This window comes from Diorhabda carinulata, chromosome 3 (assembly GCF_026250575.1).
Source record: "Diorhabda carinulata isolate Delta chromosome 3, icDioCari1.1, whole genome shotgun sequence".
NCBI classification, from domain to species: domain Eukaryota; kingdom Metazoa; phylum Arthropoda; class Insecta; order Coleoptera; family Chrysomelidae; genus Diorhabda; species Diorhabda carinulata.
In genome coordinates this window covers 14,015,628-14,038,554 of record NC_079462.1, presented here as the reverse complement: position 1 = coordinate 14,038,554, position 22,927 = coordinate 14,015,628, and the positions used below count along the sequence as shown (strand labels likewise).

At 31.1% G+C, this 22,927-nt stretch overlaps 1 protein-coding gene across 2 annotated transcripts in view; it reads left to right on the top strand.

Annotated features, from left to right (window-relative positions):
• The first annotated feature begins 1,265 nt into the window (after positions 1-1,265).
• LOC130891655 (uncharacterized) overlaps positions 1,266-22,927 on the top strand; it is a 50,146-nt gene continuing 28,484 nt past the window's right edge. For both annotated transcript variants that reach the window (XM_057796510.1, XM_057796508.1), the window contains exons 1-7: positions 1,266-1,621; positions 2,246-2,850; positions 15,068-15,317; positions 16,159-16,332; positions 16,626-16,708; positions 16,777-16,993; positions 20,337-20,399. In XM_057796510.1, the coding sequence (XP_057652493.1) occupies positions 1,360-1,621; positions 2,246-2,850; positions 15,068-15,317; positions 16,159-16,332; positions 16,626-16,708; positions 16,777-16,993; positions 20,337-20,399 (1,654 nt within the window). In that variant the 5' untranslated portion in view covers positions 1,266-1,359. The remainder of the gene's footprint in view (positions 1,622-2,245; positions 2,851-15,067; positions 15,318-16,158; positions 16,333-16,625; positions 16,709-16,776; positions 16,994-20,336; positions 20,400-22,927) is intronic.

Here is a 22,927-nt window from a genome sequence, read left to right as displayed (position 1 = left end):
ATTTTCCATGAAACTAGTTCTTAAGTTGTGAATGTCTTGTTTTATTTCTCTAACCAATTGGAATAGAAATTGTTGATTATTTACAGACTTGTTCATTTACAGATTTGTGGAATCTGTGTACATCGTCAATTTTCTTGTATAAGATCTTCCATTCCGAGTCAAGGTCACTTAGAATGCCATATATTTTCGAGATAGTTGGAAAGATGCCATTGTTCTTTTTAAGCAGGATCCAAGAGCTTCAACATTTTCTAGAGGAATCTGAGATTTCTATAGCTGTGACAGTTTATAGTGAAAATATTTTGGTGTAGGGGAGTCACAAAAAGTGCATAAATATCTAATATTATGGTACTTTTGATGATAGAGCACCTTTATTACGGTCTTGTCCAGTCTAGTAAAGCTCATGCAAAAATTTCTGCGATACTCCCCACTACAGTGGAGTATTTATTTCTCTTTATCTAAGACGGTCTTTTGACAAGAATCATACTTTAATTCAAAGTAAAATTCGATACTCCTAATCAAATGTCAATGAAAATAAAATTATTTAGTTAGTCTGAAAAGTAAAATAACACTAGTAACTGGTTAGTAGAACAACACATGTAGTAGCGAAAGATGTCGACCCGAAGCAAAAATTGAAAAGCAATTGATAAAGAAACAAACATTCAATACAGACAGGGACAACGCACGAAACGTAAACATATGTAAATAATTTTTGGTAAAAAAAAGTGATAATCGCTCTAAAGACGTATACTTAAAATAACGTTTTGTTGACAGTTTTACAATACTCTTCGAACGAAAGTAAAACTTTGGTCCCCGAGCAGTGTGTAGAATTACAAAAAGATTGTAACAGTGAAGACCATTTTGCATTATTAAAGCGAAAGGGGGTGTTCTCCTATTGTTATAAGCATAATGTTTTGAAATTGCGTGATAAAAGGCTGCCGAACCACGAGCAATTTCATGATATTTTAAAATGGAAAATTGTTTCCCATGAGGACTATATGAGAGCTCAAGAAATACTGCTTATTTTCTAATAAGACACACATATTTTAGTTAGCATTTCGTATTGGGCTTTCTTCCTTCGAATGAAATATTGCACGAATTATTTTCCCATAAATCATTTAGTCTGGCGCTAACCAATTTTTCCAATCCAATAAATTGCTATCCTTTTTAAATGAAAGCTGTCTATTGATATTGACAATAGAGATTTATAGGAAATATATGCTCATTCACTTCATATACAATTACATACTTCAATAGATCTTATCAAGGACTCTTAGACCTCAAATTTGATTGTCATAATATAATGACGTGTTGAAATTCTTGGTTTTTATTCATATTTTGGTATCAGTAAATGATAGAAAAATGTCCGAAATTGATGATGATATTTGTGAAAATCATCAAAAATTTCAAAACCTGATCAAGACAGGAAGCTTTATGAAACTAGAAGATGGAGAAAAATACACCACGAGTATCTTATTACAAGAAGAATTGAAATTTGGATCAAATTATAGGACACAATTAAAAAAATCTGCTCGGAAGCCACTACCTCCCAAGAAAAGACCTGTTGAACTACCGTTTGAAGTATGCAGAGCGAAGCAAAAAATTAAACGTAGAAAGGAAGCATGTAAGTCGATATTTACAAGATTATATCAAAAAAAGTTTCACTAATCACAACAGAAAACCAACTCTTGAAATATTTTCCATTCATATTATACCACATCACTTTCTTGATTAAAAATCTTAGTTCTTTCCTTTGATGTGCTTAGCATTATAGTCAATTTTCTACTTTCCCACATTTGGTGATTTTATTTAATAGGACGTTAGATCATTGATATATTCTTCTACTTCTTGGAGATCTGTCTATCTGTTAATTCTGAAGCTGCCTCTGCATCTTTTCCTGAGAGGGGGATTGCCAACTATCTTTCCACCTTTTAGGTGGTCTCCCGGGAGGCCTTGAGCCGGGCGGGTTGTTTTCTAAGACTATTCTCGGAAGTCTGTTCTCGTCCATCCGTCTTACATGGTTGTACCACTGCCTCTTATGTTGTCTTCCCCATCTCACAATGTCAGATCATTGATATGAATTGCTTAAATACAAGTAGGAACTGAGAAGTATTTTATCAGTAGAGAAAATTTCCTAAATAAGTATTTTTCCTGTTAAGTTTCAAATTATATCTATATCATGGACTTATTTATACTTATATAATTAAGGAATACACTAATTTTCTAACATTAGTAAACTTATATTTAGATTGCGGAGACGATTTGCCACCCAAACCAAAAAAGTTGTCTATGTTAGAAAAAACCATAATGTCTCAAGAGGAATATATGAACTGGTTGGCCATGCCTGTAATAAGATATCAAGAGCCTATTGCAAAGTCCAGAAAAAGTAAAAAGTGTGATATATCCCCTTGTCCTCCGAGATTTGTGCAATTGGCAATCCCCCAAAAACGAAGAATTTGGTGTGCCTGGAATGAATACCAAAATTCACTTCCAGTAGATATGCTATTAAGATTTCAACAAATCCTTCATGCCGATCAGAATTTAGAGTTAAAAGATGCTGACTATTATTACAAAAAAATGGGTATCATGGCAAAGAAATCGGCTAGAAAAAAGAAACGATTGCGACAAAAGAGGTTAATGGAAAAGGAGAAAGGAAAATATGCTTGGGTAGAAGAGAATATATCAACCACAGTGGAAGCAATTATGAATTTTCTCAAAGAAGAACAATTGTTTTCGTTAAATTATAAACAGCTTCTTCTATCCAATGAAATTTTAACTGCCCTGAATAAAAAACGAGTCATAATAAAACCCTCAAGGTCTACTAAAAGTACGTTTGAGAAATCTTTTATAGAGGTATGTATATTCTTAGTAATAATAATTTAGGTGAATTATTTCCTCCTTAAAACGATATATATATATATATATATATATATATATATATATATATATATATATATATATATATATATATATATATATATATATATATATCTTCTTTACTTTGTCGAGCAGAATACGAGTAGGTCCATCAAAAATAAATAATGCAAAAGTATTTGAAGCTAGGTGATAAGTACTTGATTAGAAAAATAATCAATACTATGACCCTCATCATGGTATGGGGAAGAAGTTTGTATATTAAGGATGTGACTGTGATATACGTTTTGATACCAATACTTATTGTATGTAAAAGATGTGACAGTGACATGAAATAGGGACCGCAGTAAAAAAAATAATGTATCTGGTGGTAACTGAAGTAAAAATAATTTATGTGGAGATGCAGTGCAATTTTTGGAAGTGAGGGTATCGTTAATAATTATTTAGTTTCAAAGTGATAATTATTAAGAATTGAGTTTTGTCACTGACAATTCTCACACGGTAAAAATGAATAATGAATAAGAAAACATGTAGCTGTATGTAACCAAGATTAGAAAGTCCAGAAGAAATGTGAGAAAATTAACAATATTAATATGAAAAATTTTTAGTACGTTGATAAAAAAAGATAATACCCATTATAGAAAACAAGACAGGATTATAGAAAACCAACTTGTCAATCAAGAAAAGAAACCAGCTTAAAAAATAAGCTGCAGGAAGTAACGTGATAAAAGTCGAATTAATAGAATATTGGGAAGAGATTATAGGTAAAAATAGACAAATCTATAGAAAGTAGAAATGTCTATATACAACAAGAAGTGCGGTCTTGTTCAAAAACTCGAGCTACGGAGTAATAGAAATGGACGAAACAAAAACAGATTACTTGCTTTGAAGGAGGAAACATCAGCTACATGTTCAAACGAAAAAACGCTAAATAGTAAAGATATAAAAAAACTCTTGATGTTGATCATTTGAAAAATTAACCATATTAGTACGATGATGATAGTACATTACGATTTGAGAATGAGATCCTATTGAATTAATTTTATTAACCCCATGAAATAAGTTGGTAATGGTAATGGATAGTATACTAATATCTACTATTTACTTACCTTTTTCATATTCATATTCTCTCATTTCGTTGGAACAACTTAAAAATGGTTCAACTACTAAACTCGATAAAAAAATTCTCACATTAGTATTTTATGCCGATGCAATGAGAAAGCAAAAATTGAAAGTCAGTTTTTCTCTTTCAATTTGTTCTGTTTTATAAGTTAACTTTAGCATTCTAAACACTTTTATTTATATCATTGGTAAACACTGTTTTTCTCACACGAACTTTGTGTTGATTTTTATTTGTTTCGTGCCCTCATTGTTACATTGCATTATAAATATGTCGCGACAGTTTTTGTTATATAACCTCACTTTTCTAAAGCAGATAATTCAGCGAATTGTTATAACATTCCTGTAATGATAAATTTATGTAATTTTGAATACGATCCACGAAACTGGCGATTATTCATTAGCTCCTTAAAAACTAGCTTCGAAGGAGTGTTACTATACAACGGAAACAAATGTTCTTCAATGCCGGTTGCCCATGATTCTGATATTAAAGAGACTTACAAGAACATGATGTTGTTTCTTGAAAATAATTAAATACAGTGAACATGTTTGAAGAATTTGTGGAGAAGTCATTGTTCTTTTGCTTGAGTTCCAGCTTGGTTATACAATATATCTTAGCTTCATTTGCGAATGGGGCAGCAGATATAAAAAAAGTAACTACTACAAGAAAGAATGGGCCAAGTATGGAGCACTTATTCTAGGGCAGAAAAATGTTGAAAATGTTCCTTTAGATATAAAGCTCGGCCTGATGAGAAATGTTGTAAAAGCTATGCCTAAAGAGGACAGTGGCTTCTAATGCCTAAAGAGAAATAACTCAAACTCAAAAAAAAAGGAAAAAAATAAAGAGAAAATATTTGCTGGCCAACAAATACGGGAACTAATGAATAATAAAAACTGAATGATCTGGAGAAAGTCACCTGGAAATTCTTGGTGAATGCTATCCAAAATTTTTTATTTATTTAACTTCTCCACTTATATTGTAGTTTCCCTGATGATGAAAAGACCACTTTCCAAAAGCTTGGATTTTTAGATAAATAAAGAGTTCACAATTTCCAAAACTTGCTGCATGCTCCAATATATTGGTTTTCAATATATATATATATATATATATATATATATATATATATATATATATATATATATTTATATTGTTATGGTATGAATATATCCAAAATAAATTATTAAATAATAATAAGATATAAATAAAGCAATAAGTTCAGTTCTGTTATTCGGTTACTTAGAGCAGTTTATCACAATAAAATAAATAACATTCTTTATATTAACTTTTGGCCAACACTATATTCTAAATTATTATTTAATTTTGACAAATCCTGTATAATCAAAGAATTTAATCCATAAATTGACAGATAAAAACAGGAGCACCAACTTCAAAAATTTGTGTGACATACCAACATAAATTTTAAGGTTATAAATGATAAAATATAAAAATTTTGACAACTGCAATGATAAAATTAATAACATAGGAATGAAATAAATACAACAAAGAAATTATAGAATAATATTATTTGAATAAAGTCACAATAATTTAAAAATTTAGAAATGACAATTTAGTAACTAACTTTTAAAATAAATATCATTGGTTAAAAAAAAAAAGAGAAAAGGAAGAAGAGAATCAACAACGAGAGAAATTTTTTTTTGCAAGAGAAAAAAGAGTAAAATAATTTAATTGAAATTTAAAAAAATTAAAATCTTGATATAAAAGGCATAAAATATTCAAAGGATTGATAATTAATAATTGTATAAGTGTAGTAATAAGAAATTAGTGAAACAATTAAATAAAGTGAAATAAGTGAGAATACTCACAAAGGGACAATTTCCAAGATAAAGAAGTTGTGAAAAGGAAAAGAACAGGAGTGGAACTACAGCGGAGTATCTGTTTATTCTGCAAGGCCGTAACAATTTCCAATTTAAAAAAAAAATTAAAAATACAACATAACAAACACTTAAGGTACTGTTCTATTAAGTTTAAGTATTTCTTTTAGTATATAATATTTGAGTTCACATTTCCATATAATTTAGTTTTATGAGTGTAATTATGAGTATGAATGAATGAATGAATGTTTGTAAAATAAAATAATTGTAATAGCTAGTTAAGAAATTGTATATTTTGAATATTTTATTCATTATAAAGAACAGACCCGGTCTTAAAACTATTATATTCTGACCTTATAACCATAACAATTTATCGCAATAAAATTTTTTAATTTGACCTCACAATATAATACCCTGAGAATAAAAAAAATAATAATAACATAATAAAATAAAAAAATTCAAATAATTATTAATGGCGCCCAAATTAAAATCTGATTTTATTTAAAATAAAATTTATAAAAATAAACATTACACACTATAATACCATAACAATTTGGCGCCCAACGTGGGGCATATATAAAAATTGGGCATAAAAAAATTGGACATAACAAAATTTGGCATTGAAGAGTTTACAGTAATAACAAATTTAAACAAGAAAAATGGAAAAAGGAATGACACTCAGAGATGGGAAACAAATAAGAGCAGAAGGAGAATCAGATGAAGAAGAAAGGAGACATGGAATGGGTGATTTCCAAGTACATTATATGGAACAAGACCATAATGAAGAAACAGAGAGAACTGAAACAGAAGAAATGATAGAAAATCAAACAGCAGAAAATTCACAGAAAAAGAAAGAGAGGATGGATATAATGAGTATGTTCCAGATTATGATAAAAAAAATGGAGGAATCTAAAGAAGAAATAAAACGAGAAATGAATACAAATAGTCAAAGAATGGAAGAGAAAATAGAAGATATGAGAAAACAATTGGAAGAAGTAAGAAGCTATGCCCAAAAAAAATACAAGAGACAAAACAAGAAATTCGAGATGAAATGTTAGGAAGATTAATGGAAGTGGAAGAAATACAATCTAGAGAAATGGAAAATATTAAGAAAAATGAAAATGAATTAAAAATGGAAATAGGTGGGAATAGTAAGAAAATAGAAATAAATACTGAGAAGATAAAGAAATTAGATAGAGAAATAATGAAAACGAATAAAAATATACAAGATATGGAGGAAGAGATCAACAAAGAAATAAAAATGAATTTTAAGATAGCAGAAGAAGAGAATTATAAAACAAAAAGGGAATTTAAAATGGAAATAAAGAACATACAAGGAAAAATAGAACAAATTGAGAAAAAAGGAATAAGTATGGAATATGTTGGAGGAGTAAAAACAATTTATGGAGCAACTAGTCAAAAATTTGACGGAAATATTAAAAAACTGCATCCAAAAATATTCATAAGAATTTTGAAAAATCGAATAAGAGGAATAAATAATATTGAAGACATAAAGGAAATAATAAGAGATCATTTAGAAAATCATGCGTTAATATGGTTTTCTGCCAGGGAAAAAGATATGTCTGAATTTCAAGATTTTGAAACGGCATTTTTACAATATTTCTGGGGGGAAAATACTCAATCAACCATCAGGGAACAATTATATTTCGGAAAGTTTGATGAAAATAGAAGCCATAGTTTAAACAATTATGCAATCTAACTACATGCGATGACACAATATCTGGAACCACCAATCCCTGAGGAGGAAATCGTTATGTTCATAGCAAGGCATTTCAAGGCAGAATTGGCTGAGACCATTGCAATACAAAATATAAGAAAATTCAATAAACTTTAATTTTTTAATAAAAAAATTTTATTATTCCTTAAATATGTAGCAATAACAAATTTGTAAACAAAAATAAAAAACTTCAAAGCAAATTCTCAAAATGCCCCCATTTACTTCAATACACTTTATGATCCGCTTTCGTAAAAATCTCTTAATATCAAAATCACATTCGTGAAGTAGACTTTTGTCACTTTTAGACAGTTTGTATAGAAGCAAAAATTGGATAATAATAAGAATAAGTAATACATTAGTGTACCATTTATTAACAATTTAGTAATTAACAAGTGTAATAGTTATTTATCAAATAATGCCTAGGCATAACGATTTTTCCAATAATGAGATGCGCGATATGATTTGTGTGTTTGCTCAGTCAAATTATAGTGCTCCAGCTGCGGCTCGAAGATATTCACAATTATACCTAAATCGAAGGCAACCCAATTACAAACTGTACCGAAATCTTCACAACCGCTTAGGTGAAACGGGGTCTTTACGTTCTGAAACTGAGCACGGTGCCTAAAAAAAATGACTGCTGATGAAGAAGATGAAATTTTAATTTGTGTTACGGAGAATCGAGATATCAGTACTAGCCGATTAAGTCTGCAAACAGGTATAAGCCAATCATCTATTTTTAGAATACTGAAGAGGGAAAAATTGCATCCATATGATTACACTCCTGTTCAGAATTTATTACCTCAAGATTTACCTAAGCGTCTACAATTTGCCCATTTTTTGCAAGATAAACAAAATGTTAACCCAGATTTTCTGGATACAATTCTTTTTACTGATGAGGCAACATTTGCCAGACGAGGAATATTAAATTATAAAAATAATTGTTATAATTGTGGTGTAATATGTGGGTATTTAATAGGTCCTTTTGAACTGCCAACCAATTTAAATGGACCTCTTTATTTAGATTTTCTTCAAGAACATTTACACGAATTACTAGAGGATATACCTCTCGCTTTAAGACAAAATATGTGGCTTTTGCACGTCGGAACACGACCACACTATTCTTTACAAGTTCGTCAATACTTAAACGAACAGTTTCCGCATCGATGGATTAGTCGTGGAAGTGAGTTTGCTTGGCCACCAAGAGGCCCTGATTTAAATCCTTTGGATTTTTCAGTTTGGTCGCAAATGAAGACATTGGTTTACAAAGAAAATATTACTTCTCTCCCACAACTGCGACGGAAAATACAAGTAGAAGAAGCCGCGGATGTAATTAAAAATAATAGACAAGGATTATTTGATATTAAGAGATCTTTACGAAAGCGGATCATAAAGTGTATTGAAGTAAATGGTGGACATTTTGAGCATTTGCTTTGAAGTATTTTTGTTTACAAATTTGTTATTACTACATATTTAAGGAATAATTTTTATGAAAAAATTAAAATTTATTGAACAAATTATGATCCCTCATGCCAAAAAACGTAAAATTGCCAATTTTCAAAGAGAAATTGTGAAAACATAAAAAATTATTGCGAAAATCAAAATGTAAATTTAAACTTGTATGTATCTCGGCAATATACTAGCAATATTTGCATTAGGCATGTTGAGCAGAATCATCATATTTTGAGGTCTAGAATCTACAGTTCAGAGATTGGACATTCTTAATGAATCACCCTGTATATAATAAGAAAACGCTCACACTCCAGCATATATATATATATATATATATATATATATACGGGTGAGTCTAGAGGAGCGCACCAAACTCTAGGAGTGTATTATATACGTGAAAGTAATGTAAAAAACTCATATGTTCTTATCCGATTTTCATTTGTTTTCAAGTTATAGTATATTAACAAATAAACAAATTATCACATAAAAATTTCCTTAATCATAGCGTTCTTTCAATAAATGTTCAAAAATACCGCCATTGAATTCTAAACATTTTCTGCTTCGTCCAATTGATTCATTTCTTTCTTCTTTAATATGGGCTGCAATATTCTCAATTCGTCTAATTAGTGCATCCCGTCTGTGCACTTTTATTTTGTAGATTTCATTTCTTATCCAGCCCCATAAACAAAAATCTAGTGGGGTGAGGTCTGGAGATCTTGCAGGCCAATTAATGGGACCACCACGACCAATCCAACGCCCTGGAAAACGTCCGTCCAAATGTTGTTTGACCTGACGAGAGACATGTGCAGGAGCTCCATCGTGCGGATAGTACATCAGCATTCTAATATTTCAGGAACATTCTCTAATAGGCCTTGTAATGCATTTTGTGAAAAATTTGGGTAGTTGTTTCCTGTGAGACGATTATCAAAAATGAAAGGGCCAATTAAATAACTGTCAACCATACCACACCACACGTTTACAGAAAACCGATGTTGAAAATTGCTTTCAACTGTTTCGTAGGGATTTTCGTTCGACCATACATGATAGTTACGAGTATTATTAATCACGGCTAAATGTAGCTTCATCCGTAAAGAGTATACTCTATACAACACGATGATTATTATTTATCCACCGACAAAATTATTGGATATTAAGAGATCTTTACGAAAGCGGATCATAAAGTGTATTGAAGTAAATGGTGGGCATTTTGAGCATTTGCTTTGAAGTTTTTTATTTTTGTTTACAAATTTGTTATTGTTACATATTTAAGGAATAATAAATTTTTTTTAAGAAAAAATTGAAATTTATTGAACTTTTTAGAAGCAAATAACTCGATAACCGATTGAGTTACACGAATCAAAGAAGAGTAATTTTTTTGTAGAATTTAACGCTTTTTAATATCTTTATTATTTTAGTTTAGCCCAAAAAAAGTTTACTTTGATCTAATTAATACAAACAAGTGCAACTAGCGCCCTCTATTAGCAATGTTAAATTAGAGTGCAAATTATGATTCCTCATGCCAAAAAATGTAAAATTGCCAATTTTCAAAGAGAAATTGTGAAAACATAGAAAATTATTGCAAAAACCAAAATTTAAATTTGAACACCCCGTATCTCGGAAACTAGCAATATTTGCATAAGGCATGTTGAGCAGAATCATCATATTTTGAGGTCTATAATATACAGTTCAGAGATTGGACATTCTTAATGAATCACCCTGTATATATTTGGTGCAGTTTTTTTAACAGAGATTTATTTTTTGTTATCGTGTAGCAGAGCGGAGTAGAGTATAAAATTTGAGTGCACTACACTGGCTAGAATTCTTCTTTTTGAAGCTCTTCTTCCTTCGGCATTAAACATGAGAGGGCTGTCCTTGTTCTCTTTACTTCAGCTACAGTCCACCGGATATGCTCCCAAAACTTTTTGTCCATCCAAACGCCAATTAATTTAAGTACTGTATTGGGGTTAATCACAGCTCCTAGAAGACTAAACTGAATGAGATCAATATTTCTCGCTGCTTATTATTATTACATCTGTGTTACCTTCGGCTTCTAGTATGATCTTTCTGTTAAAGAGATAGAAAAGAATTATTTGTAAGAGACATTTCTAGCGTCCACTGCCTGTCTTTTCGCTCGAAAACTGCACTGTGTAGATGCAAACCTCCAGATTTTTCCAGGTCTTGCTTAAGCCTTATAAGAACTAGGTGTTTGTAGAGATCATCTTCTGAGTCTAATAGACATATTGAGCGATAGGATTTTGAGTCTTGACGTAGCTTATTCTGTTTTCTAAGTAGAACAAGTCACTCTTCCTTCGATTCTTCTGAAAACACTCCCCTAAGCTAAGCTATTATATAGCTCAACTACGAAGCTCCGATCAATCTCTGCGTAAGATTTTTTAAACTTCTGATGGTATGTAACCTAACCCAGGTGCCTCACCATTCTTAAGTTTCGCATCTACTATCACAAGTTCCTGTATAGTGAAGTTTTGAAACTGTTCTCTATTATTTATTTGAAAGTAAACTTTTGTATGGACTGGGAACAATTTGACTACTACGCTCTTCACCGTTTATATTCCTCATGATAATTCTTCAGCCATCTTCCCATACGTCCTAATTTAGTTCCTTGCACACATCAGTCCATTTTGTTATTTTTGTTATTTTTGCTCTTTTAATCGCTCTCGTGAGAGTTTTTTTAAATATTCTATATTTCTCCGGAGGGGCATAATTCGATTCTGGTTCGCCCTTTTTAATTACTCTTATGTATAGCGTCATGTGTCTCATGCATTCTCCACGTATATGTGATATTTCTTCTGTCCACTAGTAGGCTGGTTATTTCAGATATAAAATGCTTCTTGAGCATATATTGATTACAAATATTCGTCAGGTGAGTGGAAAATCGTTTGGCACTAAGGTCGTTATTTTCTCTTATTTTCGATGTTGCTTAGCGACATCTTTGTTTGTCCAATTTTCTAACGTTCCATCTTTCAAAAGTTTTCCCCTGGCGTTTCGGTTGGAAATTTTGCTAAGCGACTCATTTTCGCTGACTTAACGCTAACATGCGATAATGTGATATCTATTATAGAGGAGCTACTCTTTCTACGAAAGGTTCATGTAGTGCTCTTATGATGAGAGATTAGGTTCTTTTGAACTATTCACTCAGCGAGTATTTGTCCTCTCTAGTCTGTGAAGTCCATTCTCCATTGAGGCGATTGGATCGAATGTATGTAGGAGAAACCACGACTGTAACCGTTTTCTTCGATTTATTTTCGCCCATAATTGCCTAAATCAATTTGTATATTATATATCTACTCTTTCCTGTTTGTCTGGCGGTTCGGTTCAGATATAATTAGGATATATACATTTACTTGTTGGCAGTAGCCATGTCGAGTGCTGGGTAGCTACATCACAATCATCACTGTGTATTGCTCTCTTGCATGACAAAATTATTTGGTAGTCTATAGATGTCTTCTTAACTTAACATTTTAATCTGGGACTTTTCGGAATTGCTTATAACTAGTCTTCCTCTGTCAGTTGCTGGTAGTTTCAAAAGCACATATTTTTTGGTGAGCTCTTGTTTCCTTAGATATTTCTTGCTGCTTTATCACAATTTATTCGTTATTTTCTTTATCTTCAAGCCATTCTTCATAGATTTTTCGCTAAAGGAATTGGGCTTTCGAACTCATTTTATACACAGCGCCTTTAATATCTTTTTTGGGGTTGTACAAATCTCCAATTATCCAAGGTCTGCAGAGCTTGTTCTGTGGTTTGTATAGTTTTTTCTCATGACTGTTACTTTTTTCAGTTATGTTCTTTTCTATGATATTTGTTTTCCGTAATACACTGAGCGTACACTCTCGTAATTTCTTCTTTTTTATTTATATAATTATGAAGTTACAAAAAGTGTGAGATTTAACATTAAATTATGAGTTATAGATCATCATTTTATTATTTCAAAATCAGATTTCCTCTTCTCTATCTCTATCTCATCATTTTGAATACTATGAGTTTAAAAATTGATTCAAGTATTAAAACAATTAAAATACAGAAGTATTCGGAAGCTCGGAAAATGTATCAAAGTTGGTCCACTTTGTTATTACGTTGACCTCCCCCCCCCCCATAAACAACCGCTCTTGCATGCATCTGAATATTCTTGATTTTAGGTTTTTTCCGTTTTAAAATAAGTTTTTTCAATAATTTTTGGAAGATAAAATTTAATGTGTCTTCCTCAAAATATTTTGATAAACGTCAAAAATTATCTTCCAAAAAGTATTAACATATAGTATATGAAATACCTTTTAAATTATGACAAAAAGTACATTGGTCAAAATATATTTTGATAAAGACTTAAAGAAAAGTCGAAACGTCAATTCTATCTATCCCTCAAACATTATTGAAAAAACCTATTTTAAAACAGAAGAGACCTAAAATCAAGAACATTAAGATGCAATTATATATACAAATTGAAAACATAAATAAAAAATTCCATTCTTATCACAACAAACTTCAATTCACAATCGAGGTTGAGCAAAATGATAGAATCAATTTTCTTGATGTCGTATTAAACAAAATTAACAATAACAAAAACAAAGTGGTATACAAAACAAACTTGGTTATCAAGATATTTGATTCCAATTCATGTCATCCTATGTCACAAAAAAGATCAATGATAATGAGTTTGGCTGATAGATCTATCCAACTATCAGATCCTGAATTAAGTTGTTCAGTTATTCAAAAAGCAAAAACTGCATAGAAAGAAAATAAATATCCGAAAAAAATTTGATAAGCAACATGTTCAAGAAAAGGATAAACAGACACTACAATCAATTAAAAAACAGCAGAAACGAAATATCAAAACAAAAGTCATTTTTCCTTACCATATGTACAAGGACTTTTCCAACAATTATCGAATTATTTCAATAAATATGATATTAGTATGTCATGAAGGAGATAAACATTATCCAAATATTTCACTAAAATAAAATCTAAAACAACAAAAAACAAAAAGAAGTAATATTATATATCAAGTGCCTTCTACTAATTGTGACGCTGTCTACATGGGGCAAACCTCTCAGTATTTAGAAAATAGACTAAGAGGTCATCAATATGATAAAAAAATAGAGCTGCATTACGAACCATGAAATATATAAATATATATATATATATATATATATATATATATATATATATATATATATATATATATATATATATATATATATATATATAAAGATTTAAAAATTCTTGAAACGGAATCTAATACACGGAAAAGGACATTTTTAGAAATGGTTCACATTCATAAGAATGAAAAAGATATAAATGAAAGAAAAGATCTAAATAATTTAAGTAAAATTTATAGCTCTATTTTGTGAATTCTATTGAAACTACAAATAATTCAATTGATCACTGTTATATATTTGAGATGTAGGGATCAAGGAAAAATTAATTTTTTCTTATTAGAACAAAGTTCTAAGTTGATTTTATCCTTATTTTGATACTCATGATATAGGTGATAAAGCCTTAAAGAAAAGTCGAAACGTCAGAATTTATCTTTCTTTTAAATATTATAAAAAAAAATAATTTTTAAACAGAAGAGACCTAAGATCAAGAACATTCAGTTGCATTAATATATCAAAAGGTACTCAGCTGGAGTATGAGCGATTTCTCATTGGGAACGTGGCAATAAAACACCAAAATAGACTAACTGTAATATATTTTCTGAGCTTTCGAATACTTATTTACCCATCGTCTGCGATATAAATCATTAAGATTTGCGGTGACTTTATGTTGTATTCGTTTTTGTAAAGGCTTTTAATTTATGGGACTAAAAATTCAATATTCAAAATTACGTGTTTTAGAAATTTCTATCACTCGTCATTTTGTCAAATTGTCAGTAACAAGTCATATTTTGATGAAGACTAAGATTAGTCTAAACGTAAAAATTTTAACTGTCCTCAAAAAACATTTTACATCCGAAGAGATTTGAAATTAAGTCGATTTAGAAACATATATCCATAATTTGAAATGCTGTATTGATTTTTTCATGAATTATCATCTGTTTAGACCAGTGATAAAATAGCCGTGTGGATGGATTCACTCACTAAATTCGTAGACATACAAGCAGTTGAAAGCGAAGAAGATATACCTCCCATTTCAATATCTTCTATAGAAAAAGGTGAAGAAGAAGAAGAAATTGGAGTTGAAGAAGAAGAAGGCGAAATAATTGAAGAAGAAGAAAAGACGGAATTTAAAATATTCATACATGAAGAAGACGAACATGGTTTTGATGAAGATGGAGAATATGAAAAATATGGTAAATTATAAATATAGCTGACCTATAAATTAATGAATCAGTTTTCTTTTTTCGGATACCTTGTTTATTTTGGTACTCTTATTTGGGATATTGGGATATATAGTTATGATATAAATATTAGTACACTATATTGTTTTGTGGAGGAGAGTTTTGTTTTTCATTCGTTATCTTGGTCACCATTCAAAATAAGGTTTTCCAAACTTCCACTTTATAAACAATATTTTTTGATAACAATAAGCTCCCGATTTTTTTTAAGACTGCTCTATGTTCCTTCTGTCATCTTTGACATGCAAGAAAGTATGGGGTATAAAGGAATGTTCTATAGTATCTTCCACTTCAAGACAATAAGGACGAATTTATGAGTCTATTATTTTAAAACGAAAAATAACCAAAAGCAGCCATGTCCTGTGAGTATCTGTGTCAAGTGATAATTTATACATCCGTGTTTTCTGTTGAACCAAATTTTAATATTAAGGATCATTCTTTTTGTCCAGATACTCCTGTCTGTTACTGTCTGATACTGTTCGAAAAGAACTGCAGATTTTAACTGAAGACGATAACTTGGTTATCAAACAGCGTGTCAGACAGTGTAATTTTGAGTGTTGATGTAGTTGTGATGTATATTCAGTATATTTGTCACGCTAACTATTAATTTTTCTAATGCTCCGGTAATCACCACTGCCAGGTTATTATCATAATCAATAAGAGTGACGTTATGCGGCATCTCCAGATTGAGGATTTTGTCATAGTAGTTCCACAGGGCTGGAGAAACTATATTTGTGATTACTAATTTCAACACTATTGAATTTGTTAACCATGTAATATTCATTTCACTACTCAGAATTACAGGTCAAAACTATAAAAACAGAAGATGAAACCAAAGAAGTCGATATAAATCAGCTAGATAAAGAGTATTATGAACTTGGCAAAGATATTTACGGAGAAGGAATGGCTGAAGATAGTATTCCTGTGGATAAACAGAAGAAACCAAAATACAGAGAAGACGTAGGATCAGGTGAGGAACATTAATTTATTAACATAATAACTATTATCAAAACCCTTTAAGTTTAGCAACATTCGGAAAATATAGTGCTTAAAGCGTATCGATACAAGACGACTAGCGTTATTAATCAATAGGCGATCAATAATTTTTCGTTGCAAACATTCATAAATAAAAAAACGAAATATGATATTTCAAAACTCTAATGATAAAAATGATGTTTAAAATTCTCGGATCAAATTTGATCGAAAATACAATATAATATAAAAAATAGAACACATTTTATTAAAGTCTTATATATATTCCAGAGGAGGGAATTGATATCAATTTATTGAAACATCTCCTACAAATTTACGAAGAACGCAGTCCAGAAGATTATTTGGCAAATGAGGTTAGTGACAAATAGAAGCAATCAAACTTTGACGTGTTCACATGAATTTTCAATATCACTGATTTCAGGTGAACAAACTACCTGGTTACACATATGAAGCAATTTTGAATAAACTAAAACAAATTACGGTAGGAGATGACATACCAAAAAAATCCAACTTGGAGGAAGTTATGATTGAGTGGCTTAACGACGTTGCACCAGATGAAATAAATAAAGGAACCTTGAAAGCTATACACGAATATGCCTGTGCGTTATTGGAAGAACTCAGAAAAACAGATTTTGGTGGTATGTGCTGACACTTGATTTGCGAAATACATTTGTAACGCCTCAAAAACATATATTTTGTTATTAGTAGGTTTTACTTTTGAGGCTTGACTAAAAATTGCAGCAATTTTTCTCGATATGTCGATACTAGAACTATTTATTTTAACGTAAGGGTATGCTTGGACCATTCTCAATACACCACTTTTTAAAATGAATGCATCATAATATTTTTGCTTCCTTTGAAATGCCATTATTAGGATAATCTGAATGGATTGCCTTGACTTATGTCTATGAGTATGGTTAATATGTTCAATGTCAAGATCATATTCCGCAAAGTCAGACGCATTCTTGTCAACCTGGCCGATGTTTGTTTTAGTGAGTACATGTAAATCAAATAAGTGACTTGGAATATTTTAAGCCCTAATGGATTGCAACCATTTCTTTTTTCAACTAAATACTGATAAGTTTGATTCACCCGGCGTCATAGCCTTTGACGCATAGGCAATTGGAAGGTCAATGTCACCATGTTGTTGACAAAGTACAGCTGATGCTCTTACTTTAGGTGCATGGTTTGGTATGATCTAGATATTGAAGACATGCAGGATCCAATGTTTGTCTCTTGATGTTTCGAAGGCTTTTTGCTTGATGTCATCCCATTCAAATTTTACCCTCTTCCTTAAGAGTTGATTGAGTGGTTTTGCAATTGTGGCGAAGTCTAGGATGAATCGTTGAAAATAGTTGAGCATCGCTACGTACCTCTTCTCAGTTGTTTTAGGTACAGGTAGTTTCTTATTATGTTGAAGTGACTGTTATCTGGCAATAATCCCTTGTTGGTGATTTTATGTTCTAGGTAAGTAACATCGTTTTTGACAGATTGTTATTTTGTTGCAGTTAATTGCAATCTGCATATTTCGAACACTTTATGAAGATTGTTTAAATGATGCTGTTTGGAGCATCCAATGAACGGATCGTACAACAATGCTATTTGTGGTGGTAAGCCTGAAAATGCCAATGACATCATTCTCTGAAAACTGTCAGGCTCAAAAAGCAGGCTTGTGAACCTGTAGAAACCTTGAGTTGTTGAGAATGATGTAATGTCTCGCGATTCCTCTTCTAACGGAAGCTAATGGAATCTGAGAATAAGTCCAATAATGGGAGTTATTTTACTCTGACAATTTCCTCGAGCAATGAATTGAAGTGGATATTTGTCTCCAGCCAATTTTTGGTGACTTGACGATAGTCTATAACTAATTGCCACTTTTTCCGCCGTGCATAGATTTTTTTGGGAGCCAATCGGACCGTACTATTCTAGTCACTTGCTGAATTTTATATTGTATCGTTTGAAAAACTTTGTTGATTTGTTCTTTTTCCGTCATAGGTGTTCTGTAATTGTTAATGTAAACTGGTTTACTATCAGTCATTTAATATGTTTGTTAGTATTAATTCTGATAGTGGATTATCTATACAATTCTTATTATTCTGATTTATGTTATGATTTCATATTGGTTTAGTTTGTTGAATTTTATATTTGGATTGGTAATTGTTACGCTTTCGATATTTATGTTGACCAGTCGAACGTATGGTGAATTTGGTGATATGATGGTTGTGGCTACAAGCTACAGCTAGTCTGGATTATCTGCAAGGCATCTAAAAATGCATCGATACCTTGTGACCTACCGTCGCAAAATTTTATTGATACTATTCTAGTTTGTCTTAGTCTATTCTATCTCTCTACTGATTTGGTTGACGTAATGATTCTCGTTCGAATATTCCTCGCATCAGCAAAGCGGTTTGAGCCTTCAACGTGGCAAATCTATCATTTCTTGATGATGGAGCTTGTCCTAAGCAATCCTAAGCATCCTTTCTTCTTGCTTGGTTATTATTTCTAAGTTTTTTTGTTTCGAGTTTTTCTGCTTCGTCTGAGATTGTGCAAATTTGCAAAGCATATCAACGCTAGTCGCAATTATCAGTTTAAAAATTATTCACTCAGTTTATTCCACTATTGTTTGGTGAGCGATTTTGAATATTACTATTTATAAAAAATCAAATTCATCAATATAATAAAAAATAAAATTTGATGGTATCTAAATTTAAAAAAATAATACCCCAAATAGTGTTTTCTTAAAAATAAAGTACGTTAAAATAATAAAATAAATAAAATAAATTGATATGCGAACTAGCAATATCTACTTGTTACGTGTATTACCGATTTTTTAAGTTTCGCTTAAGAAAGGGCAGTATTTGTTTCATCGTCATTTTTCTCCGCAATTCTTGCACTTAGTGAATTTATCCAGTTTCTAAAGATTCAATAATTTAGTTATATTTTCAAAAAAATATCGTATCGTTTTATCACATACTGATTTTTCCAAGTAGTTAGTGGTAATTTATGATATGAAAGTAGAAAAAATTATCAAACTATGATTTGAGAATTAATAATAATCGCTATTATTAAATTTAAAAACTAATTCAAAAGATTTTCAAATTAAACCAAAATAACTATCTTAAATTTATAATTGTTAATTATTGATGTGCTTCTGATCACTCACTATTTGTTAACCCAGCTGTTGACGTCATGACGTCCACAAGTTTTGCTGATCATCCATTTTTATTTCATTTCTGTTAACCCCATTTTGTCTCGATCACCTCCGCCAGTATTGTTTATGGTTACACAAAAATTATTTTGTTTCACATTCACTAATTTTTTAACTGTAAAACTATCGTTCTAAACGGCACGATTACTTTCATTGTTTAATGAAATCAAGTTAATTATTTCATTTTTACTTATAGTACCTTCCATATTGATTTGTTCTAGCTCTGATTCTTAATACTTTTCTTTGATCTTATTTTATTTTTGGTTGTTTGTATCCGAAGTTTACAATAAGCTTCTCGCGACAATCTTTCTAAATTCACATATTTTCACTTTATTGTGACAGTCACCATGTAGTATTATGGGTTCTAGCGATCAAATTCACCGTTAGAGCCCATTTAAACAAGTTAGCTATGGAATTTGTACTTTATTGAAAACTTCACTTACAACATTTTTGTATGATAGCTTAAGCGTTCTGAGTATAGTCGATTATAAGGTCGATCCTTTTTTGTTACCTCTTGTCGACTGCACTTTTAATCCAAGTTAACACACCGTACTTACAGGGGGGACTGTTTGATTAATTTAACGTTTAAACTGCTCATTATTCATAGCATGCATAATTCGTATGCTACATTTTCTTCCATAAAATTCTCACTTCCTCAACATACTGTTACAACTCAATTTACAATTTCTAAAACATATTATTTAATGATTTTATTATAATATTAATTTTAAAATTTATTTTTTGACGTCCTATCTACATATTTTATTTTTCAGAATCTGAGCTAGAGAAATTGCTTGAAAGTGATTATAAAGCTGGCCAAGAAGAAGAAGAAGCAGGTAAGTTGTCAAAAGTACCATTCAATCTTGAGCTATATAACTGCCGTGGAATATCACTTTAATGTTGAATATTATAACTTCCTTTGACTGCGTAACTAAATATCATCAACAACATTTGTAATCATAAAGCAAAACAGTGAAAACTAATTGAGGATAAACATAACCATACCTTTGAAAATAAATTCCAGTTAAAGAGTTTCCATTCGATCCAGATGTACTCTTGAATCAGGTATAAAGATCCATTCTCCATATGTCATATTGATCGAGACAGATCACTGTGTGTAAGAAAAAGAAATGGTTGAATGTGAGAAATAGCGGAAGCTCCCAATAAGTATAATTACTTCTGGAAAGTTACTCTTCCGTCAAACCGCCTTCGTAGAATTAAGTATTCTATGATTTTGATTGAATTTGGCATTTGATAACAAAACTGAATTCGATTCATGATTATGAAACATGCTAAATGAAATTTTAAATAATTTTAATTAAAAGCAAATCAAAATAGCCACCACTCGTTTCATGTTAACACGCGGCTTTAATTGTGCATATAAAGAAATCTTGTCTATGGAAGTTTAAGCATCTTTTGCACTGTACTGTATTATATTCAAATCTCTGAAAATCTCTGAAGGTTCAGTTCTTGGTCCAATAATTTAGGATCGAATAAGAGTGTGTTGATGTTTACATTGTTTTTACATGTTAGTTTCGTAAACGTTAATGTGACTTTTGATAATAAATTTTGCGACTTCTATGTACATTATAATGTTAAATGTATTTGAATTCAGAAGATTATGTAATCCAATTGAGAAGAAGAATTAGTTCGCTCGAATCTTCAAGTTGCCACCGACAGAATGAAAAAACGATACCACACGGAAGCCACAGGTGGCGGTTTCAAAGGCGAAGTACAACGCCGAGAAGAAAGGAATTATCTCCAAAATTACAAAAAGTCTGGGAAGGTCTATAGACTCAACCAAGAAAGGGATCAATGATGTCATCTGTCGCATAACCAATGGCAAACCGAAAGTAGTCAATCAAAATAGATCAGCGCCGTTTGAAGAAGACCACGATCTACGGGAAAATGTGAACCAGTGAAATGGGTCCTTAAGCTGGCCCTGTCCGGCTACAATAGAATTTTAAAGTTCGACGAATTCGTCCGGCGTCTTTCATCTGGTTTTTATAAATGATGGACACGCCTTTGTAGAATTTTATTTAGGTATATAAATGATTTGCGTGAACACAGTTAGTTTAGTTTTAAATAAATAGTCGTAGTGAAAAGAACGAATAAGTAAAAGTAATCGCAGAAATTATTTAAATAAAGTAAGTTTATGAGTAAATTATTATAAGTCTATTCTATAGTGTGTGAATAAATTAAATACGTAAGAGACATTGTTTATTAATTCACCCTACTAATAGAAAAGTGTGAATAAACATGAAAAAACTTATTAAGAATCTTCCAAGTAAGACTAAGAAATCGAGAAAATTTTTAATTGCAATGATCATAAGAGATTTCATTGCAGATTCTCAAAATTCTTATCAAACAATTAAAATTGGCAGGAATTTTATGGTTTCTCTTATAAAATCCTACAGATTACAAATAGTTGTGTTTCCAAACGAAGAGACCCTAAAAATCACAGCAACAAGAAGTCAGAAAGCTACAAGGAACCTTCTTAATCGAAATCCCTGTAGGATGTTGAATACAATCAGAAACACTAACGCTAGCAAGTAAGAAATCCACAGCGAATAGCCAGCCGATATTTCTCCCAGACATCCAAATCACGGACGATACACCACTACCAATTCTAAAACCGGGAGTACCGATAGAGCATATGGAGCTGGATCAATTCCCAGACATCTCGTATCAAAAGACAGAAAACTTTCCCATCCATTGGACACCCGGAGTAACCGACACACCAAGCGTGTGGATTATACTGATTTACGCTATAATAACAGGAGCAATCACAGCCATTGCTTATAAGAAGTTCCATATCAAGAAGAAGGCAATATATCACTCCTGTCGTTCCATCACCATCGATTCATCTACCTCTTGCCTCGTAGTTGAAACTTCGGTGGGAGGTGTTATCTCAACCTTCTTGACGTCGCAGGAGAAGATAAACGAGTCGCGAGCCTTGCATTATCGTCATATAAAAAGACTATCGTTCCAGAGATTGTGGCATTAATTATTCATTATTGTTATTTCTATAATTAAGTCATAACATCACTTTTGTAAAGTTTTCATTTAAGTTTAATATTTTTTTTGTTTTTAAAACAGACTCCAAAGTCCTCTAAAGTTAATTCACGGAATAAATTGTGATAAATAGAATTGTGAGAATTATATACACTCAACAGCATGGATAGTGACGACACGTTATATGATATCAAGATATCAAGAAGCGCGGGAGAAAAACAGAAGATAACGTCTTATCAACTATCTTATCAATTACAACAGTTAATGAAAGATCAACAAGAGAATGAAAATGAATTCGAGGAAATGGAGAGATTAATAAAGGCCTGCAATATACTAAAAATAGAATAGA